Genomic DNA, 24387 nt, shown 5'->3' with positions numbered 1-24387 from the left:
GGGGTTATTGAAAGTTCATTCTGGCAAAGTCGGAAATCTGTCTCATTAGGATAAGGACGGTTGATCTAGAACAGCTGGGTGCCAGACTGTTTCTACACAGGTGTTTTTAATTGGACAAAACCAGTTATAAATCACTTTAACATATAGGAATTTTGGGAATAATTAAGTTTGGTTGTAGAACAGGTGTCAGATTTATGGATAGTTATATTGACGTAGATCTTAGCAACCAATCATATGTAGGAGAGACGATTAAGATAAGGCTTGTAAAAGGGTATATAAACGCAAGCTCTACAATTGTTAGACAGACAAGTCAGATAGGCGTCTATCAGGCTGACCGTTTGTCAATGCAGCCCTATTGCAAGGGTGGCAGATCATCAGAACCAACAGGCAAATATCTGTACATAACTTGTCTCCTCGTACGAGTCAAAATAGAGAAGACTTCTTAGTTTGTTCCAGAGTGTGGTCTCCGGTGAATTTCCCTCACAAACTTGGTCGAGCTGGAACCCAGAACTCTGTTAGGGGACCAGACCACCAGTCGATCGACTGGTCCTTATCAGATGACGGGTTCCCAAGAATTGGCAAAAAAGGCCCATTCTGGTTCAAGGTGAGAACAATTCACAATTGTTTCAAATTGGTTAGAGAATAAGAATATCTATATCTAATATGCTTGCATTGTACGAAACTGTATAAATTAGGCATGTATCTTGTAATACTTTGTTCCCAGCTGTTAATAAACCTGCATTGCTCAAGTTCTGCCTGGTTCGATACTTTACTATTCTACTTCACGGGGAAAGTAGTCATAGTCACAGTTCCATCGGTCTAACAAAAAATCTTATATGGCTTCCAACTTTAAAGTAGCAGCAAGGACAGATAATGTGTATGTTTGAACAGCTGGCAGCAATACACACTTTTCCCAACTGTGACGTCTACTTTAAATTGCTTTAATAAAATGATTACTTTTGCTTCCACTACCTACACTATATGGGGCTCAAAGTAATTAGAGTTTATAGTACTCTGAATTATTACATAACTATGAATTTGATGTGGTTTGTTTATTTGGAGTCTATGAAAGCTAGATTTAGTAACTGGCAAAAAGTGTATAAAAAAAAAAAAAAAAAATCAACACCACACGCAAAAGCAAAGACAACCTATCCACACCAACCTTTTATAGACATACACATTGCAGTTGTTAATTTAAGAAAAATTTATTTTTAACATACACTTTGAAATATTAACTGAGGCAAGTTTACAACACCTGAAGGTATTTTCCTATAAAAATATTTTGTTATAGCTGCAAAAAAAATGAAATGGACTATAGAAATGGAAGCTTAAGAGTTCATCTGCAAGTTAAATGTGGTATTGTGAAACCACATACGAGGAAGTTTTATTGGAACCAATACATTTGAATAATCAAATAGTATTGCATAAATGGTTGCTTCGAAAAACGGAGCAATCTACCAAATGGAAAACATTTTCAAGGGTGATCCAGTGACCTGAGTACTGAAATGTCTCAGCAGATGAATAAAAATATATTTAACTATTTAGAAAAAAAAAAAAAGTGTTTCCATTGTAATTACACTGGCATACAATACACATAAAAAATCGGAAGGCATTCCAGTATACATTTAGGTATACATCTGAGCAAATAATTGCAAATATCAATCAGGTAAGACAAGCAAAGGATGAACACATGCTGGGAAATGAACACAATTACTACAAACCATTATTTACAGAAAAAACATGTTTCTTACCTCAATGGGGTTGCTATTTATAATTGCAATAAGAAGACTGCTAGATTCTGCAGCACTTAGAATGCCAAAATCTAAGAAACGTTCTTCTGGTTTTGGTGGTAAAATGAAATACTGAAAAGAAAAAAAGGTAACTCATTGCTCAGTAATTTAAAAGCAGTACATAAAATAAAGCACACATGACCCCCAAATGAGCTTTCATCAATAGTGAATGTGTAATACTCTTTTCCCCATTAACGTGATAAAAAGTATTTTTGTAAGGCCCCTTTCACACAGGGGCGGTGGGTGCATCAGCAGTAAATCACCGCTATTTTTTGCGGTGCTTTACCGTCAATTTTGCTGCAATATACCCCCGCTAGCAGCCGAGAAAGGGTAAAAACCACCCACAAAGCGCTGCTGCAGCAGCGCTTTGCCGGCGGTATAGCCACGCTGCCCATTGATTTCAATAGGCAGGAGCGGTATACACACCGCTCCTTCATCGTGCCAAAGACAAAAAAAACCCGATCAGACTTTTTCCGATCGCTTGTAGAGAATTCCGACGGACAACGTGCCACGCATGCTCAGATCAAATTACGAGACCAAAGCTATTGGCTACTAGCCTCTACGTAGTTCCGTCGCGCGCAGCGAACTTCAACACGTTCCGAGCGATCGGGTTTTCCGACAACTTTGTCCGACTGCGTGTATGCAACACCAGTTTTGGACAAAATCCGCCCAAAAAAATTCAACAGATTTTGTGGTTGGAATGTCTGACTGTTTGTACAAGGCATTAAAGGGTAGGTGTGTACAACAAGAGTAAAGGTAAAAAAAAAAAAAAAAAAAAAAAAAAAAAAACGAACAAATAATATGTTGGTTCTGTGCTCAGTTGTAGAGAATCTTGTCATACTTACATCTAGAAAGCCTGTGTAAGCTCGAATTGGAAGATGAAACTTTGATGCATTGGTAATGAGCAATATATTGCTGTCAATATGGACAGAGGAGGTGGATGGTATGAACATTAATGAGAACACATATCTTGATTCACCGGGAGGAATTAACACATGTGAAGTAAAATTCTGGACCTGCATTCAGAGGGAAATAAAACAGATTTTTAGAAGAAGAATTTTATATCTGAAATTGCCTGCTGCATTTTAAGGTCGTTAACCTTACTTTAAACATGAGCTTTGCATCTTCTGGAAGCAAGACATCATGAATGAGAACCGCAAAGTTAAAGGTGTTTGTCAAGTAGATCGGTCTCTCTACTGGATCAGAGGGACTATCCCGGATATGAAATAAAGTGGCTACGTGATCAAAACCCAAGTACCTGTGAGTGAAATAATCACAGTCTTAAGATGATTTATAAGAAAGACACATGTATTCCTAAACACCATTAATAAAAAAAATGTAACCTTGCTCGCACCATATGTCCAGTACTGTATGAGGTGAAGGATCTCCCTGCTGAAAAAAGGAGGCAGGATGGCTTCTCAGCATAGAGAGACTGGCATATTCATGAAATGTTAACAGACATTTAAAGCATATCTTCATAACTGCAACCACTGCATCATGTACTGGTGGAGCAATTCTGAGGTACTGGTGTGAAGTGCTGTTTAAAACCTTTATAGCCATGTGTGGGCTTTGCATATCGAAAATTGCAGCAACAAGATAGCTGGGGATAAAGCAAAATAACTATGGCTAATGTCAATCAACAGATATGTGACATTCCAAAAGGTCACAAACAAGAACTCGGCTGTCTCTGGGCTATCCACTATGGCTAAAAAGACAGGACAACCCTTAAGTTTGAATAAACCAGGCTTAAGTTGGATGGAAATGTTTAGCTTATACTGCATTGTTCTTGCTATCAATCATAGATGCACTGTGAGTCTACTCTTCTTGCACTGGCTAAGCAAGAAGTCTACTTTAATAGTCATTATTCAGCAGTTGACCATTAACCAACAACTGAGAATATTTAGAACTTTACGAGGCAGGAAAAAAAAAAAAAAAAAAAAAGTATCAATTCATGTCATTAGACTCACAATTATGAAGCTTGAGGACTATTTACTTACCCATCCAACACTTCAGCTTGATATGGAATTTCAAGTTTTGAATAACTCTTTTCTTTTGCTTTAACTGTTATTTTTCCAGAAAACTGTGACGGTTTCTTTGCTCTTGATGCTGCACAAACAAAAAGTAATGCTTAATTACCTATAACATTTAAAAAGTGAGCAAAACAGTGTTATAAAATACATGCAACGAAGTTTCACACTAGAATAATGTACATTAAAAGTACATGAAAAAAATAATAAAACAGAAGTGCCACATTGTGTGATGATTTTTGATAGACTCACGATTTCTGTTCAGATGACTAGTATACAAAGCTAAAGCCCACTCTTTGGGTCCCTTCACAATTCATACTAGGCCTTTCAGGTGTGGTATGGAATTTAAGGGAGAACCCCTTGCAATTCAAGAAAAAAAAAAAAAGTGGAGGTTCTTACCAAAAACGTATACCAGACCCTTATCAGAGCAAGTAGCCTGGAAAGCAGGCCAAGAAAAAGGTGATGAACATTCCCCCCTCCTCTTGAACATCTGCTTTAAGACCCCTTTCACACTGATGGCATTTTTCAGGCACTACAGCACTAAAAATAGTGCCTAAAAAAAAGCGGCTTCATTCACTCCAGTGTGAAAGCCCGAGGGCTTTCACACTGGAGTGGTGCGCTGGCAGGGCGTCAAAAAAAGTGCTGCCAGCAGCATCTTTGGAGCAGTGAACTCACCGCTCCTTCACCGCTGCTCCCCATTGAAATTAATGGGGCAGCACTGATTCCGGCGGCGTTTTGCAGGCGGATTTAACACCTTTTCGGCCTCTAGCGGGGAGGGGTTAAAACCTCCCTGCTAGTGGCCGAATAGCACCGCTAAAACTATGGTAGAGCGGTGCTAAAAATAGCGCCACTTTACCGCTGAAGCCCGCTTTTACCCCAATGCATTCTCTGCATTAAGGTAAAACATCCTTAAGATTCAGCTCCCCCAGCCGCCGCCCCCCACCCCTCCAATTACTTACATGAGCCCGAACTCGGATCAGTGCTGTGCACAAGAGCACCTGCGTTGCTCTCCCCCCCCCCCCCCCCCCACTTCCCAGGACTCAGTGAGGGAGATCTTCCCACATTCCCTGTTCCTAGAAAGTCCCAAAAAAAAAAAAAAAAACAGGGTTGCAGCAGGAAGGCAGAAATAAAAATAAAAACCATTGTCAAAAGTTTTAACCCTTTCTTATTCTACTAGAAAATGTCTTTCTCCCCAATATGGACACAGACTGCAATAAGAACTACAATGCGGTTCTAATACTTGTCCACTTTATCCAAAAAAACAACTGAAAAGAAATGTTTAGAAGCTTTAAATAACAGCACTTGCATGTTACTTATACAATTTACAAAACCTTGAAGAAAATCACACCCTTACCATCAAAACTGATGCTCGCAACTTTGGTGTATCTGCTCTCAGAAGCTTTTAATGTTATTGGTTTAAAATAAACAGTTATGGCATCATTCTGTGGGGTTGCCCGGACACTCTAAATAAAAACAGAGTAACCATAAGTAAGCCTTAAACTACACAAAAAAAATATTATAATATGCATTACTGCTAGATATAATGCAATTAATGTTATGAAAAACACATTGATAAACAGCAATTAACATCAAACTACAGGTAATACATTGAATAGTACTATGGTATTCAGAAAATCTAGACTTTAGGGAGAAATTTCGGGCTAGGGAACTAGGTAAGGCTTCATGTACACTGGCTTCTCAAACTCTTTTTTGCCAAAGCCCCTAAACGCAACTCAATAAAAGCCTATGCTCTGTTCTTGTACACACAGGCTTTTAGCATAGTTTAAGAGCAGCCATGTTTAGCGGAGGTTAAAACTCCCTCTCCTGAAGAGGGAAGAATTGTGTTCAGGAGAGGAATGTATTGGCCAAAAAACTTGTGTAAACCATGGGACCGTTTTCCATGCGTTTTTACAGTGTAAGCATTTTTCCACAACTAGCCTCCAGGGGAAGTTAGTGTACATTTGCAAAGCAGGAAAAACTAATTTAGTAGTGGTAAATAGTTATATATATATATATTTTTTTTTTTTTTGCTTGTACCAGTATACATTACTTTCATACCGATAAAAAAAAAAAAAAGAAAAAAAAAAGTTATATATCTATACATTTATCTATTTGGCCAAAATACATTTCTTGGACTACAGTACAGAACATAGGCATTTTCTTAGACAGCTGGGTTATATGTTGCTACCTTCAGGTGACTGGACACTGGCAAACAGAACAAGGGACCTTTATATAACTCCTCTCACAGTTACCATCCGTTTTAGTTTAAGCAAGCAAGAAGGATAAAACAGGGAACAGAGTGGAGGGCCCCATGTCTTGTACTCTACCAAATATATATTTTACAGGCAAGGAAAAAAAAAATCTCTATCATATGCTACAGGACCCTGGCATATTTCTTAGATGGCTGGGACAAAAGCAGTACAATAAAAAAAAAAAAAAAATAGGGATGGGCCAGTTTGGTGCCACAAGAATCATAGGAATGCCCTTGGACTCAAACCCGCAGGGCAGTGATGGAAGAAGCTTTAGGATGAGGAAAATACTAAACCAATCAACACTGATCCCATGAGTCACCAGGTGATCCACTGCAAAAGCCCAAGGATCTCTGGATCTAGCAACGAATGGTCCCAACGAAGCAATGCTGGCAGTCCTTGAAGCTGAGACATCAAATGGCTCTGAGCTCCAAAATGTTTATTCAAGTATGGATTCCTCTGCCAAACAGGTTCCCTAAACAGTCAACATTTCAAGGACTCCTTGCCATCCATCATGAGACTCTCCCAAGTCATTGGATGAACAGACTTCCCTGACTCCAATGCTGGATAGGGAAACCAACTCAGGGAGAGCTGGGCTGAGGGAGAAAGACACATGGGTTTTGCTCAGAGACGGAGCAGCTTTTCCTGTTGAAACCCAGCCAGGATGCGGAGTTCCAGCGGCCTGGAGAGGAATTGGGCATAAGGCAGCACCAGACCCAGTACCGTCATGTAAAAGCAAACAGACAATTCATCTACCAGCACAAAAAAAAGTTATTTGGAACTTTGGAGAGAAAAAAAAAAATACTGACAAAATGGCCTCTTCCTGCGGAGAGTCAGAAGAGAATGCTCCCTCTTCCCTTTTTTTCAGGTAATAAAACCTCATCCTCCTCTCTGTCCTGAGACAGGACAGGAGCCAGCACAGGTAGAAAAAAATAAACTGTTTCATGAGGGAAGGCAGCGAAAGTCCAATGTAAGAAGCTCCCTGCACAAGAGCCACTGCAATCGAAAGTGGAATTCCATCGTAACATCAACCAATCCTAAAATGTTGTACGTATACACCACCTTTTCACACAGGTTAGGCAGCACAGGTAGCAGGAGAGGGGAGAAAACATTTTTAAACACCGTTAATTTTAGACTGGAATTGCACCTGGTGTGCCTTCAAACTTAACAAAGACTTTCCACTCTCAGTATGAAAAAAGGCAGTGATGGTTTTTGCCCCAATATAAAAAATATTTATATAGACATTCCCGGTAGCCCCCATAGGCAGGAAGGGATTGGCAATGGGACACAAAGGTGGATTTTTAAAGGGAACAAGTTTCTTATGCACCAACCTGCAAAAGAACTCGGCTGCAATATTTAAAGTGGTTGTAAACCTCAGATATTAAAAATTAACAAAGCATATCCTGTGATGTGTAAATTTCTACAATCCAAATCACCGAGTGTGATTTCTGCTTGAACTCTGCCTGTTCTGCTATCTGCGTGACCAATTTCTAACAGCTAATGCCAACTCCCAAGGGATTCAGAGGGGGTAGGGGAGTGGAGCTCCAGCACACAGCCTATGATTAACAGCCTCAGCTGTGCAGGTTTCCCTATGAATGTGTGTGTGTAAGGGGTGGGCCCATTTCCTCCACTCGGGTTATAGTTGGCTCTCTGCAGTGAGTGAAATCAGATCCCCCACCCCCTGCCTGCTTGAGCTCAGGAAAGCTGTGTAAAATGTCTGCTTCAGGAGGCTTTAGTGGAGAGATGGGTGCAGATAAGTAAAACGTTATTTAGGAGGATTTGTTTCATTTCTTTGCATCTGATGCATGTCACTTCAGTTGGTATATGTAAGTGTTTACAATCACTTTAAGGGGGGGACAGAGGACAGGGTATCCTCTTTTTGGAAGAATATACAGGGTCTCTAGGGACTTTAACCACACCTCGCAGATCGCCACTACCTTGGACCTGTATATCAACTTGCAGCTAACTCCACGCACTGCACAACATGCTAAGGAAGAGCACCTAATGCAGGGTCTAGTGCTCAAAGTAACTCTACAGGCCAAACAGGGTCTTCTAGAATTCTGGTGTTGTCTGGGTACAATCCCAGTGGAGTGCCTAAGGTAACAATCTGGAAACTGCATAAGTAGCTAAAAGGGCTGGTACATAGCAAAGTTAGAGCAGAAAATATATGTAAAAAACAAAACAAAAACTGTCAGTGGGAGGGGCTATATGGGGGTCCTTACAGTTCTGTTTGCCAGTGTTCGATCACCTGTAGGTAGCAACTTATAACCCAGTTGTCCACAAATATGCCTGTGTTCTGTACAAGATAAACTGTTGATTGTATTCTGATCCCTATCCTATTATGAATTTAGTTTTCAACACCAATACGCTGGCTCTTTTTCATTCCCAGAAAATATTTAACAGGAAGACATAATTACACGGTTCAAATCCATGCAAAGCATTATATAATGATGTGACAAATGTTCAGGCAGCCATAAGTAATATAAATCATTTTACAACACTGTCTAATACATAAAACATTTTAATTTGCAATGCTTAAACTTGCCAGTCTACAAGATGCCATAAATCATAATGGCCTGGAAAACCATATACATTAAAGTATAGCAGGGGCCAAAAAGAAGACATTTCGCATGAACACATGTAATATTACCCTTCCCATTAGATTACTTTCAAATATCTTTACATGCCACATGCATGTCAAAATTGGAATGAAACTAAAAAGCATGTAAACGAGCAGATCATAAGATTAGGAGATGCTTGTTTAAAAAAAAAAAATACATTATATATATATATATATATATATATATATATATATATATATATATATATATATATATATATATATATATATATATATATATATATATATATATATATGTTCATCAGACTTCCCTGTAAAATCTTTTTCTTTGAGTACATCTTGGGACACAGAGTCAGGCTAATATTCATTACCTGCTGGGACGTCACAGAGCAATAGCCTTAAGGGGAGGGAGATACCCTGCCAAACAATAGCCATCAGAACTTAAAACGGCAGCCCGCAGTACACTGCCGAAAGAATCCATGGCTGCTCGAACATCTACTTGATTAAAAAAATAATAAGTCTGGGCCTCAGATCTCCACAGATCTAGACAAATAAACCTTGACTGCACGGACAACCTCCAAAGAATGCAGTTGTCTCTCTTTCGCAGAACGAGGCTGAGAGAAAAAATATCCTAATTTTAATGAAAGGCCGACACCACTTTTGGCAAAAAAGGATGGAACAGGTCGTAATACGACTGTCATGGTAAAGAATCTGGTATGGTTCCCTGAAAGGGCAGCCAACTGATACCCTTCTAGCCAAGGTGATAGCCATAGGGAAGGCTAGTTTGCGTGAGGGAAAGTCGAATGGAATTTCCTTAAGTTCAAATGGTGGTTTCTGTAACACAGGCAGCACCAAGTTCAAGTCCCAAGGACACACAGGTGACCTAATGGGGGGGGAAGCAAGCAAGTTGCCCCTTGCATAAAGGTTCACATCAGTGCATGGGAGGCTAAAGGCCTTTGGAAGAATATTGACCTCCGATTGTACTCAAATCCAATCTGATTTCCACAGCTGACTGTAGAAAAGAGAATTCTCCCAATTAAATATTTTCAAGGATGCCATTTTCTGGCTTCAAACCAAGGAATACAAGTTTTCCAGCCCTTATGATAAATCTTCCTAGTGACAGCTTTTCTAGCATTCAGTAGCGTGGACACCACGGGTCCTTTAACACCCTGGCTTCAATAGACATACCGTCAAATTTAGAGACTGTAAATTGGGGGGGGGGGGGAATATAGGACCCTGAGAGATTGGGGTGACATGGAAGTGTCCATGGCCTGTCTATTGTCACTCTTACAATCTTCGGGAATCAGGGCCTTCTGGGTCAGGCTAGTGCCACCAGAATGACTGGAACCCCTTCTCCCCAAATCCTGTGCAACAAATGTGGAAAGAGGGATCGGAGGGAAAGCCTAAACCAGGGAGTACTGGCTCCATTGCAGAGCATCTGCTCCAATTGTCAGAGGATCTCTTGTTCGAGACACAAACTGCCCCAGCTTGTTGTTGAACCTGAAGGCCAGTAGGTCGACCTCTGGCCATCCCCAACATTGGCAAATTTCCTGGAACACCTCTGGGTGTAGGGACCATTCCCCTGGGCAGATCTCCTGGCGGCTGAGATAATCTGCCTTCCAGTTTTCTACTCCTGGGATATAGACTGCAGATATAATTGGCACGTCCCTCTCCCCAGGCTAGTATGTAGTTCACCTCCTTCAGAGCTGAACGACTCCTGGTACCATCTTGGTGGCCGTGGCATTGTTGGACTGAACCCTGATGGGGCAGTCCTGAAGCACCGTCCAGGACCGTAGGGCCAGACGTACTGCCCGTAATTTTAGGAGCTTGACGGGCAGGGTCTGCTCTGTCCCTGACCATTTCCCCTGAGCTATGAGGCCATCAAGGGTCGCTCCTCAGCCTGAGAGACTGGCATCTGTAGTCGGCACTCTCCAAGTTACCGGGAGAAAGGGTTTTCCCCTTCGCAGGTTCTGATCCTGCAACCACCAGTTTAGGCTTAAGCATGCCTGAGGAAATAAGCACATTGGATAATCCAGGGCTTTTCTTCCTCTGTTCCAAGCCAACAAGATGTCTTGTTGTAAGGGCCTGGAATGGAACTGGGCATAGGGCACTGCCTCAAAGGAGGATACCATCTTCCCTAGAAGACTCATATAGAGCCGAATGGAGGGTTTTATTGCCCCTTATCTGACGCACCTGATCCTTCAGGGCACAGATCTTTATGGTTGGCAAGAATACTCCTGCTTGGGCCATGTTAAGGATCAGACCTAAATAAGTTAGGGTTTGAGCTGGTCTCAAGGCTGACTTTTCGGTATTTATGATCCAGCCTAAGCTTTTCAAATACCGTATTGTATATTATGCAGAACGAACCATTTCGATCAGAGTCAGGATAAAAAGCCTCTGCGAGGCAGACATTGACTGGATATCTTGTGCAGATTACTTGGAAGCAGACTCATGCTGGGCACTCCACCAAATCCTGAGCTTTAAGCTCCTCCCCATCCCCAACCCATTCCTGCTCCAGACTAGGAGACTCCAGGAAGGGGGGTCTGTCACACTTTGTGCCACCCTGCGGGATGGAGGCAATAAGCCAGCAATCCTGTGCTCTAACACGGCTAGGGCTGAGGACAGATCATCCTTCGTGATAAAGGGTGAAGCAGCAGCATTGACTGTATCCACAATACCAGATAAGCGCAGCAGCTCAGATTGCCCAGAAGACTCTGGTTCTTCAGGGGATACAACACTAGGGATACGACTAGGTTCATCATTAACTACTGACTATATAGGCGTGCCCTTCCCTGTGGCGTTAGTCCCACTCCTCTTTTTGGAAGACATTTAATATCCACAAACAAAGAGTACTTGGGTGTAGCATTAAAACACCTCAGAAGGGAGACCCTTTAATAGGGCTCACCAAGCCCCTATGCAACAATCCTGCTAAGTACCTTTAGCCTGGCCAAGCAACACCTGCTCACGTGACCCAGGTAAGGAAATATGAACCACTGCAAGTGTCTGTTCAGAGCATGCTCTGTCCCACAGCTGCCTTCTGGAAGCACCACATACTTGGCCTACACAGCTTAAAATAAGCTGTGTGTGCACGGGAGAGTTCTGTGCGTGCATGTGTGTGGTCCCGGTGAACAGGTGTGACTACTTGCATACAATGCAAATCCTTGTGCGCCCAGTTAAAGGCTACGCAGCGCAGCAAAGCCGCATGCGCCATGGCCAGCAAACTGCCGGGCCCAGCGGCGCTCTTGCGAACAAAGGAGAAAAGGCGCACCGCCGTGCGTCATGATACAAGTAAACAGTCAGCCACAAGCAAAAAATAAATAAAAATAAATAAAGTACACTTTGAAAACACCCACAGCAAGCCCAAAACTCCCCCGTATGGTCACCGCACACAGGTGTCCAGCTTTTAGCTAGCTTGACTGATCGTTAAAATTACTGGGACATCCCACAATAATAAAATAAAGGGATTTCACTTAGCCGTGCAGGGCCACTTAGAAACTAAGGGCCCAATCTTCACCCTTCACAGCAGGTTCCTGTCACTTGGACCTTCAAGGACTGGGTGTCCTTTTCATGTTTAGGGTCCACTCCCTTGGACCTATATAGCACCCTGCAGGAAATGCCTTAGCGCTGTAGTGTCCAGGATTTCCACTCCGCAGAGTTCAGCGCCCGGAAGCCACATTACAGGCAAAACGTCGCAGGATCTTGAGTCTTCTTTGCGAGGCTCAGGTACCACTTAACTAATCATAAAAGCCTGTGTCAAATGGATATGATCGGTCAATCCCTTGATTCATTTTGGAACCATTTGTGGGACTAGAGATCTGGAGCTCAGAGGGCTCAAACAAACTGTGCCATCGACCTTGCAGACACTAGTGTTTTTTTTTTTTTTTTTAACCAAAGTAGTTCCTGTTATATAGGGTTAGATATTTCGGCTACTATGCAGATTTACACTGGCCGCATTTGCCGATAGTACGTTTTTCGGCCCGGATCTCTCAGTCCCCGTGCTGCTGGCGGAGTGAATCGTCTCACACATTGTATGACTCCTTCAGCAAGTGCTGAGGGAATCAGCAGGAGAAGAATGGTGGCAGGCTCAGGTCCGTGTAGCAGTCGATGTCCTCCATCCTTCTCAGCCAGCAGTCACACAGAGGGATCCCTGGAAACAGAGAAGGTACGGTACATGCAGGGCCAGGACTGAGAGGAGGAAGGGGCAGCTGCTATGCTACTGTTACTGTCCTGACTCCTGCTACAGCAACACACCCCATCTCCCTATCACACCAATCCTCCCCCTCTCCTTCACTTTCTGCTGTTTGCGCTCCCCTAACATATCTTCACTGCTCACACAACACCCTGCATCCTCTGTCAGATCTTGCCATTCCCATCACTGACTGACACCCTTTCAATCCCACATTACTTTTCATCTCTTACCTGTTCAGCAGCTCAGTACATTTAAGGTTGCAATACTAGGCATAAAATAATTGAGTGCAGAGAATGTAAAGACAACCTTAGGGGCTCATTCACACAGCTGGGAGGGGCAGTACAAGCAGGCAGTTGAGCTGAAGTTCTACCCCCCCTGACCATCCCACCTGAAAAGAGATGCAGCCACTCAGTGCTGCTCAATGGCAAAAATAAATGGCATTTCACCATGAATAGGGTGCACCCCAACTACCCTGCAAGTTTGTGCAATGAACATGGCTGGGGCATTGTGGGTCTGCATATGACGGGCACAGTTTTATCTAGCTGTAATTGATACATAATCATTTGATAAATGGCTAGTTAAAGCCCTGCATTATCAACCCCCCCCCCCCCCCCAAACATTTTGAGCACCAGCCACCACTGCAAAGGATACTATGCCAAACTCACTAATCCTGTGACTATATAGTGCTGTCAGATATAGGCACTCAGACTTGTGCTATCCAAAGTCAGATCTGTGGGGATCAAACATCTGCAGTCGTTGGACCCTATTCCTAGCTTCTGCAGCAAGGATGGGTTTTAATAGTATGTGAGGAAAACTGCAGTTTCTGAAATGACAGATTCCCCTACCATCATCCCGGCAGCACAAGTGCTTACATTTGACAGCAATATATTCACAGGATCAGAGAGCTTCTTCCATTCTGGTGGGTGACGTGCTTTAAGTTTTAAATCATATGGTGGCTGCTCCTGACGGAGTAGTGCAACTGATCTCTTGACTTGTGTGTCTATGTTTACTCTGCCACATTTGAACCAAGATGCAGTCACAGCCGATGTGGTGGAAGTGACAATTCTGCTTGAGTCAACAGAAATGCCCATAAATTGAGCTGCTGGCAGGGAGGAGCGGACAGGCTGCATCAGAATGGCATTTCATTATACAACCAAAAGATAAGCACTTCTATATTAAGCACTATACAATCTTTAAAGATTTAATTGCCCATTAGACTTCTTTATGTTAAAAATTAAACATCTGCTAGAAGGACCAATAAAATGAGTAATAGTATAAGAGCTGAAAAACTATTTTTAGAGTAAAAGCTACAGTATTTTAGACTCATTTTACCTATTTTTACCTATTTCACCAAAATCCCTGCATCTACACTAACCTACCCAGCCCTTTAAAAATAAATACATATACATACCTTTCCTGAAGCCACGCCAACCCGATCCCATGCTGAGCGTTCATCTGCGGCTTTGCTTTGGAGGCAGGTGCAGAGGACTCATCCGACAATGGAAGCTCCATAGTAACTATGGATAAGCCCCATAGTAACTATGGATGAAGTCACCCCCATTTATTTCACAGCCGTTGTCAAACTTGTCCTCTGCAGAGCATCCGCAGCTGGAGATCGGATCGGCTTCCAAAAAGGTATTTATACAGATTTCTTCTTTACAGAGCTAGATAGGTTAGTGTTAGCTTGTGGATGTTAGTAGCAGGGATTTTAGTTTTAGGCTGGTCTTGCACTTTAAGTAAACATTTGAGTAGAGTATAGTTCCGTGTTAAAATGTAAGGAAAGCAACGAAATACAAGTAGAAATACATATATGTTTACTGTTTTACAAGTCAAAGGAATTCTGATTTTGGCCTGTCATTCTTGTGAGAAACACACCTTGTTAGTCAAGAATGTCACTCTGCTACTTCCTAGTTTAGGCATCAATTCCTGGGTCAGCTCCCTTATCAGATGTGATTATGCAGATTCACTGTCCAATGAGATGGGAGGCAGAAATGTAACATAGGAAGCCACAAAGCTGAACTAGGAAGAGACTATTCATTGGAAATAACGTATGTATGTCATTTCGCTGTGCATTTTGTAAAAATGTGTGTAAATGAGCAACTCAGCTGTACAGAATTACAAATGCACCAGCAAACCATACATACATACATGTAAAGCTAACCTCAGTCCCAAATGCCCACACTGCATGAAAAACAAGTAAATTACTATTTCAGCCAATCAGAGAGAAGACAAAACGGCAGCAGAGAGAGCAGTGTGCTTGTAGATGGCTCTCATTTTTTGTGTTTTCACTATGGATCCCATCATGAGCATGTGAGAGGAAATGCTCCTGATGCTGTTGCTGAGGCTCTGAAGACATAGAAAATTGCGTGAGAGAACCAGAGTTCATCACTACTGGACTCATCCATTGATGCATGCAGAAAATTTCAAAAACTATCAGGATTTTTTTCCCCTTTAAAAATGCTTATAAATGCAAACACTCAAACGTGGTTTACCGTGGTTACAAGCATTTGAAATACCAGTAAACTACAGTCCTGAACGTGTTTTTTCTGAATTAAAAAAAAATGCCTATAACCTCAACTGCCCCTAAACTACTATTAACAACTGAGTGTACATGTATAGATAGGATAACAGAGGAGAGTTCAGGGGCTGCTGAAAAAACTCCTCCTAAATTTCGGTTTAGTAGCTGTAGTGTACATGAAGCCTTACACTTTAACTTCATCACCCTTTTCTGTTTTGTAAAAAAAAAAAAAATTCTGCGTTTATGATCCTTAACACAAGCCAGCATGAAGAACTAGAAGTATTCACTTAGCAACAAAAAACATTTATTTTGGCCCTGCATTTTAACTGTGAAAACTGTAAAGTCAAAAGCCAAGAATAGAAAATTTTAGCACTGCTAAAATGTGGAAATGAAAGTCTCACGACAACATTAACCATTTCACAGTCATTTGGCTGAAGTGACCATGAACTTTTAGAAGGGTTCCCTAGACTCTGCTGCTTAAAGGATTTCTAAGATCACGGCATACAATTTCATTTTTTCACATCATGCTTTGCAGCCTCCCCTGCGCTCATTTCTTTGGTGGACTTTCAAATGGTAAAGACTACATATCACATGATACCTTGTTGCCTGCAGTGATTCCTGTACTGACTCCGCCTCCTGAAACTCCTCCTCTTAGCACTTCTGTAATTCAGAAGGCAGGCTGGGAATTCTGTAAAAACAGCAGTGCCTACTAACAGGGAATTGTGAATACGTGTTACAGAACACACGTAAACGTGTGGGATTGTTCACAAACTTCAAAGATCATACAGATTAATTGAAGTAGGCTAGAATACAATGTTTAAATGAATATGATTTTACACAGACAGGCTTTAATTAATAACTTCAATCAGTAGCTGACATGAGCCGCACCCTGGATTGGTGGTTTAATGGGCGACCTTTCTGTACAGGATAGCGAGCTGAAAGGTTGGTAAACATGCCTCTGATGTTTACTGATCTTCTTAACTTTGTGAACACCAAAGAGCATAGTACCAAGCACTATCACGTTAATTCATAAAGTGAAGGAGATTTGCACATATGGGAAGCATATTTAATGAACTCATGCAGATTGAATGAATGAGCATGGATGTGCTCAGCACATCTGTGTTCAGTAGCAAGTATCAGGCAGCAGGGGCAAGGGAGATAAGTAAAGAGATGTAAATAAATGCACCCATCCACCACATACAAATTAAAATTAAAATTATTTTTCTTGAAAATGTAATAAACATTTGTGCAACTATGAAACAAACTAAAAAAAATGTAGCACTAGCTTTTATTCTATGGGCCTTGTGCCTTCAGAACATGTATGGTTTGGGGAGGTCCTTTACAAATTTTGAAAACTACGTTGAAAATGATTTTTTAAAGTGTTAAAAAAAAAAAAAAAAAAGTGAAAATTATCTGGACATCAGACAAAAATAAATCAATAAATGGAGAGCAGAGCCTGGCAGTGAAGTGGTTAACCAGCACATTGTGGGGAAACATTGTACATCTCAAAAAATAAAGGTAACATTTATAAACAGAAATAAATGCCATACTTACAGTAATGGGAACATCTTTTGCTCCTGAATTTAGTAAATGAAGATTTAATATTTTGGGAAGATCTGGAAGACAGAGAGAACCATTAAGATTCTGTCCAGGCAATTGTTTTCTATAGTATAAGATGTTTATAGATATTTTATTTATTTATACCTATACCATCTAGCCTAAATGCCTAGTATCTTTAGAACTGCATTTGGGAAATTCATTCTGAAAACACATTTCTGAAAACTAACCAAACTTACTCCTTTGCAGAGTAGGTGCAATTTGATGTCTCCAACATAAAAGGTTATCGCTGGATAAAGCCCCTTTCACACTGGCGCCTTTTCCAATGCTTTTCCAGGGCAACAAAAGTGCAGAAAACTATTTCCCATTACATCCTATGCAACTCTTTACAGTGCTGGTGCACTGTGCTTTGTAATGTCTTGCATGCTGCAGCTTTGGTGCAGTTGCTCAAAAGCACAGCACAGGGGCACCTTCCATTGCAAGTCAATGAGAACACATCAAAAGCACAGCAGCGTGAAAAGGCCCTAAGATTAAAGGTCTGTTAAACAGGACTATTTTCATAATACAATAAATACAACACAACCATACTGTGTTAGTCGTGGCTTTATCATCAACACTGCTGAAATAGCATTATTAGCATTATCCATTTTGCACACGTCTCAAGTAACTGTATGATAGTTGCACACATGATTGGACAGGAAATATGAACAGAAGGAGGTTGGTTTCAAAAAGTGCAAAGGGAATTTTTCATAAATCAATCTAAAAAAAACAAAAAACACCAAAAAAAAAAAAAACACAGGGCATGAAGGCGACACTCCCTAACCATGATGAAAATTGTACTGTCACATTCCTTAGAGAACTTACAGTAAAGATGTGAAGTTACATTTTTAAGAGATCAAAGAATGCCTGAAGATTCTTCAGTTACATCTTAAATACAAGACTCTCAATCGTCCATGCTATAAATACCTGCAAGTATGCAAATTTGGAATGTTTTCATTCTAGTATATAACATTTTTACCTTGCAAAGGTTTTATCATATGTGAGAACAATGCAAGAAGTCATTAATATGTACCTTTTGGACAGTTAAAATGTATTTAAAGCAGAGGTCCACCCTAAAGTGGAGCTTCCGCTCATTGGAACCCTCCCCCCCTCGGCCGCCACAATTGGCACCTTTCAGAGGGGAGGGGGGTGCAGGTACCTGTACAGTACAGGTATCTGCACCCACTTCCGGCGTAGATTCTGCAGAAGGTACGCCCCTTTCTGCAGAATCTACGCCCCTTTCCGAAGGTTGCCCGCTGCCTGCTGGGAAACACATGGATCCCAGAGACAGCGGGGACCATCCTTATTGTGCAGCGCGACTCGCGCATGCGCAGTAGGGAACCGGGAAATGAAGCCGAAAGGCTCCACTTCCTGATTCCAATACCCAATATGGCGGCGGCAGCACCCGAGAGACGATCGAGAGATCGGCTTCGGGTGCCGACATCGCGGGCGCGCTGGACAGGTAAGTGTCATTATTTTAAAAGTCAGCAGCTGCAGTATTTGTAGCTGCTGGCTTTAAAAAAAAAAAAAAAAAACAGCGAACTCCCGCTTTAACTACAGGGCACTTTCACCTCCTTCCTTTCAGCAATGTCAAACTTTGAATGACAATTGTGCAGTCGTGCAACATTGTACTAACATTTATTTTTAATCATTTTCTTCACACAGATAGAGCTTTCGTTTTTTTTTCTTAGTTTGTCAGAAAATATTGTAAATATTTTTTCTCCTTCAGGCCAATTTCATACTGAAGCATTTTACAGGCATTTTTTGTACTAAAAATAGCACCTGAAAAGTGCCTGTAAACTGCCTCTTCTGCAGCCCCAGTCTGAAAGACCGAGTGCTTTCACACTGGGGTGGTGCCCTTTTGGAACAGGAAAAAAGTCCTGCAAGCAGCACCTTTGGGGCGGTGCAGGAGCGCTCCTAAACCACCTCTGCCATTGAAATCAAATGGCCAGAGCTGCTGAAGTGCCTGCAAAGTGCTTCGGCACCAGTGCTTGTAACCCCTTTTTCGGCCACTAGCGGGGATTAAAAGAACCCCTCTAGCAGCCGAAAAGCGCTGCTAAAACAGTAAATCGCTAAAACTACCGGCACTTTACCGCCAACGCCTCAGTGTTAAGCCTTGTACACACGACCGGATTTTCGTCAGGAAAGTGTGTGATGACAAACGGTTTGCCTAAAAGCAGACCGTTCGTGCGTTCCAGACAACTGTTGTCCAACTTTCCGCCAACAAATGTTGGATGGCAGGCTAGTAAATTTTCAGTGGACAACGGTCTGTTGTCAGATTTTTCGCCTCGTCTGTACACAAGTCCATCACGCAAAAGTCCAAAGTACAAACACGCATGCTCGGAATCAATGCTCACCAAATACGACATTAGCAGAAGATGCCCAAAGGGTGGCGCTCAAGAGCTGAAATTCCATGTAGTACGTCACTACATTTGTGTTTGTTGGCTGACAATTGTGTGCCGTTAGTATGCAAGACAAGTTCCTGGCACATGCCCTTCAGACAAAAGTCTGATGCTCTGTTGGCCAACAATCTGATCGGGTGTACGAGGTTTAAAAGTGGCCTCACTGATAGGTGCTGATGGGGCTGCACTGATGAGGAGGCACCAATATGCAGCACTGATGGTCACAGAAAATCAGAACTGATTGGCATAACTGATGGGCACTGCATTGTAATCAGGGCACTGATGATCATTGCCCCAATTATCTTTTCACATCTTCCCTGTGAGGCGATGCCACGAATCGGCTCTCCTCACCTCTCACTCTGTCAGTGTGAGGCAAGGAAGGCCGATAAATGGCACTTCCTTGTTTACAGGTGATCGGCTCTTTGACAAGATCGGGGGTTGTACCATGTTTTTACAGCTGCGGTTTTTGGCTTCAGGTGTTTTTTTTCCTGCAGAGAGTAAAAACTCCCCAGCACGTTCTTATGCGTCCATGCAGCTTTTTTTTAACAGGGGTGTTTTTTGGCTGGAAAACCCACCCCAGAACTAGTGGGTTTTAAGAGGAGATTTTCAGCTGTAAAAGTGCTCCAACTCAGATAAAAGCTTAAAAACGCTCTATTTGGCGTTTATCAGCGTTTTTGAGACATAAGCTTTTGTGGGAGTATAGTTTTGCTATTAAAAAAACAAAAAACAAAGCAAACACCAAAAGCACCCAAGTATAAAAGATCAGGCTATCGGAAATACAATGAATATAGAATATAAATACATAATAACTGTAAACATTCCCAGTGCCAAAGCCCAATAAAATTGTGGACTAAATTATATCAATTTCACAACCTGTTCAAATTCTCACTATGCAGCTATTTGTGCAGTCAGAATTAAAACAAAGTATTTTAGTACACAAACACACACACACATTTTACCAATCAAGAAATAGTAGATGTAGTTGCATAAAAAAAAAAAAAAAAAAAAAACACATTTTTGCTAAAACTACTTGGAGTATTTGAAGTATGTTATTTTAAAAGCTCACAGTTTGCATTTCTAACGTTAGAAAAATATTGGCTTACCTTGTGTTCGTAGCGTACCAAAATCTAGCATCTCTATTGATGAATAAATACCGGGAGCTGAAAATAAACCATTAAACGGTTACACTTTGTTTCACAGACATAATGACAATGATTAAAATGGGCACAATGCAAACCTGTGGTGACTTCCACCTCCACGGGAAGAATAATGAATTCTGCGCTGTCTGAGGCATTCGTTTTTATCCTAATAAAGGCAGTATGATTGTCTGCCTCTCGTGATGAGAAGCTTGCACGCATTACACCCTTTGTTTCATATGGTGGGATTTCCTATAAAGAATTAATAATTTGATATATAATCAATCGTGTTTAATAAGAACACCCAGCAGCAAAGACTTGAACAGAAAACTACACCATGGTTAAAAACACAGAAGCAAACAGAGATGCAAGCTTATCTACACAATGGCAATAAAAAGGATGTGACCCCTTGGGAATTAACTGGTCTTCTGTAGTAATTTGGCATAAATATAAAATTTGCCAGAGCCCAGACCTTAAATCCATAAGGATACTGTGGGATGACCTCAAGAGAGCCATTCACAAAGGACATAATACAAAAATGTGTCTGAGCTGAAATAGTTTTGCAGCGAGGAATGGTCAAAAATTCTTCCTGAATACTGTTCAGGTCTGAGCCACAGCTACTGAAAGCATTTGCTTGAACTCATTACTGCCATAGGAGTGGTTCCACCAGCTATTAAAGTGGTTCCTTGCATTAAGATAAAAAACCTTCTGGATCCCTCCCCACTTATACCCATCAGTGCCCAATTTCGATCCAGGACTGTGCACAAAGAGACCAGGCCATCTCGTTGCCATCTCAGTTGATGAGGGAAAGTCATGGGACAACCAAGGCCATTGTGAACATTGCTAGATCACTGCGCTACACACAGAAGGTTTTTCACCTGCAGGTAAAAAACCTACCCTTGAGAGTCACTTTAAACAAAGAATATTTAAGAGATGCACTTTTTTTTGGGGGGGGGGGGGGGGGGGACACAGGAATCACAGTGGTGAGAAATACAAAACATGCTCAAAAATGAATATTGTAACAATCCTAGTTATTCGGAATAAAGTTGATTGTTACCCATAATTTCTTGGTGCCTCCTTGTTGTCCTGTTGGAAGCTCTAAGTGCAGATCACCCCCACTAGAGTACATTTCTACAACCTGAATTTGTATGCAAAGAGGCAGTTAAACACAGATAAACTTTTGCAAATCTTTTAAAAATAAGAAACTATTAATAAAACGTGCAATACATTTATAAGCAGAAGGAAAATGTTCCCTAGTCACAGAAAAATATGCAATCCAAGCATCTATATAGTAATATTTCACAAGTGGACAAACAACCAGAATTCATCTCTAAACGGTGAACCAAAAAAAGGAAATCTTTCTGCAAAAAACACTGCAAGTACAGAAAAATACCTAGTGGAATACAGTCAGCTCATAACTCAGTGTAATGGGCTGACAACACTGCCGCTGCTCCACTAAAATTCCAATCTGTTGTCAGCCCTGCCTGTTGGATTACAGAACAGCATCCTTTAGCCTCCTCTCCATAGATCAACCTTGTTTACATACTCAATTCTTTTCTGAAAATGTTGTGCTTTACACCCTTCGCCATTATCACATGATTTAAATGAAACAGAAACTAATTTCCCAGTCCTTACCATTTTACACAAGCAGGTAATCTCAATGGAATCAATAAGAATACTTGCATGTGTGAAAATAACATAACGGGGCATGACTGACAACCATTTTTGAGATTTTGGCATAGTGGTGGGAGTGTTTTTAGCCCACTACAGGAAGTCAGGAACTAACGGATTATCTGACAAGTTTACCAGATATTTACTTGTATTGAAGTGTTTTTAAAGATGGAGATGGGAACAATTAATGCATTCAATAGCCGTATGCAGTATATTTTATTCTAGATTTTTGCCCACACACGCACCAAGGAAGTCCACTCTTTTAAACAAGGAGACTATTGTAGTGGTTGTTCATTAATGAATAACCGGAAAATTATTAAACATTCATCCAATTGGCTGGTGAAAATTCAAAGCTTGGCTGAAAGTGAAGGGATGTAATCCATGCTCCCTTATATTATTGTATAGGGTTAACATATAGAGAAGCACTAAAGGAAATGTAAATGTACAAAACGCTGCAACCCATAGACACCAATCACAATAACATCCCTGAATCCAAATAAATGAAAAAGAGTGCAAATGAATAATTGTCCTTCCATTACTCAATACATTAGAGCAATATGAGTGGCATTATATCCTAGACTATTGTCCTTAGCCTACAGAAAAAGTACAAAAGGACACGGTTGAGTCATTAGTTTGCTCACTGTGTTCTATCCCCCAGTCAGCATACATGCACGTACTTGTGGAAAGGAATTACAGGAGATTGATGAGGGCCACATTTATATTTAAGAAATATTACCACTGTACCAGATTTAAAGATGAAATCCATGCATGGCATATTTTTACATAGCGACAGTGACATAGGTCCAGCATGGATCAGTGTAAGGCCAATTTTCACAGGGGGCAGATCTCCACTGCGCAGGCAGATGACAGGTCCTGTCCACTCGGCAATGCAGAGCGAACCACTGACAGAGCCCACTCTCCTCTATGGGGTGGTCGGTTGGAAACAGACTGCTTATTTGTTTCCAACCTATTGTCATCCGATCCGACGTATCACCATATGTCCGTTTTCAGCGGATTTTGTTGGATCGGATGCCCGGTCGGTGTCAGTGGATCAGCCTCCCCATAGAAGACAATGGGTGGCCTGATCAGGCTGATCATGTGACAGAGGCCTGTGTATATACCACATACATTATCAATGAATGCAAAGCATTGTATGACTTGATGAGGTGGAGAGGCGGGGCATTGAAATCACACTTTCCACCTCATCAAGGCAGAGTAGGATTGTCACTCATTCAGAAAATGCACCGCATTCTCTAAATGGCACCTGTACTGAGAGTCCAACCTTCTGTGTTGACAATGCATCAACCTGGCTGTTCAGCATGAGAACTGGAAGCAAGTGGAGATCACTGGAGTAGCAGTATCTATCCGAGTGATTTCCAGCTTTCAGGGAAACTGGCCAAGCTAGACCAATGTAACTACATAAAAATATACATCATTCCTGGAATGCCTCTTTAATGCTGTACATATACTAAAAGCTTACATGAGAAACACAAATGAAATAAATGCATACGAAGTGCACAGGCTACTTAGATATCCAGTTAAACATGCAGTGATTCATATCACCAATGTAAGTAATGGACTTTTGTGAACAGACAGCTGCACAGATAGACAAACCAAATTTATAGAGAACACTTTATCCAATTAAGCATTTTTCTTTTTTTTTTTAGAACACACAACATACCTGTAAAGGCTCACTGTGGGGGTTGTGAATATTTATTAAAGGTGAAAAACTGCTATTTACAGGAACTCGTGCCCCAATAAATGGGCGCAAACGATATGGGTTGGGGATCCCAACTCCAAAAACCTACAAAATCAAATGTAGAAAGTGTAAATGAGATAAAAAAATAAATTAAAAAAAAAGCACATTCTCATAAGTAACTAAAGCAAGCACTGAAAAGGCAACTAAACTATATGACTTCATTACTTCAGAACTACAATTCTACATAAGCCTCAATTTGGACAGGACACAGGAACAGATTCACAGACCATGGGTTATATCCTGCTACATTCAGGTGAATAGACACCATCAAAAGCTTTGTTGGGTCCACCTCCTAGTGTCCCCATATTACTCCTGCCTACTCTGAAGCTCCAGTTTTGTTAGAAAGCAATAAAAAGAGATAACAGATAAGATAGAGGGGGACCCGGGTCCTGTACTGTACTCCAAGACACAGAATTTACAGGTATGTCAAAATTCCTCTGATCTTTATTGTAAAGTACAGGATTTCTTA

The 24387-nt window shown here is 41.3% G+C and overlaps 1 protein-coding gene across 1 annotated transcript in view; it reads right to left on the bottom strand.

The window, feature by feature from the left end:
* Window positions 1–24387, bottom strand: part of TMEM131 (transmembrane protein 131) — a gene marked incomplete in the record, with an annotated part of 262694 nt that overhangs the window by 90078 nt on the left and 148229 nt on the right. The window contains 10 exon segments of the mRNA XM_077482768.1: window positions 1752–1862; window positions 2636–2806; window positions 2895–3048; window positions 3788–3896; window positions 5172–5280; window positions 16909–16970; window positions 20456–20512; window positions 20590–20740; window positions 21546–21626; window positions 23841–23963. Coding sequence (XP_077338894.1) covers window positions 1752–1862; window positions 2636–2806; window positions 2895–3048; window positions 3788–3896; window positions 5172–5280; window positions 16909–16970; window positions 20456–20512; window positions 20590–20740; window positions 21546–21626; window positions 23841–23963 — 1128 coding nt within the window.

The sequence above is a fragment of the Lithobates pipiens genome, unplaced genomic scaffold (assembly GCF_037356315.1).
Source record: "Lithobates pipiens isolate NorthernLeopardFrog02 unplaced genomic scaffold, aLitPip1_a1.2 Scaffold_16, whole genome shotgun sequence".
NCBI classification, from domain to species: Eukaryota; Metazoa; Chordata; class Amphibia; order Anura; family Ranidae; genus Lithobates; species Lithobates pipiens.
This window is presented reverse-complemented; position numbering and strand designations above follow the sequence as displayed.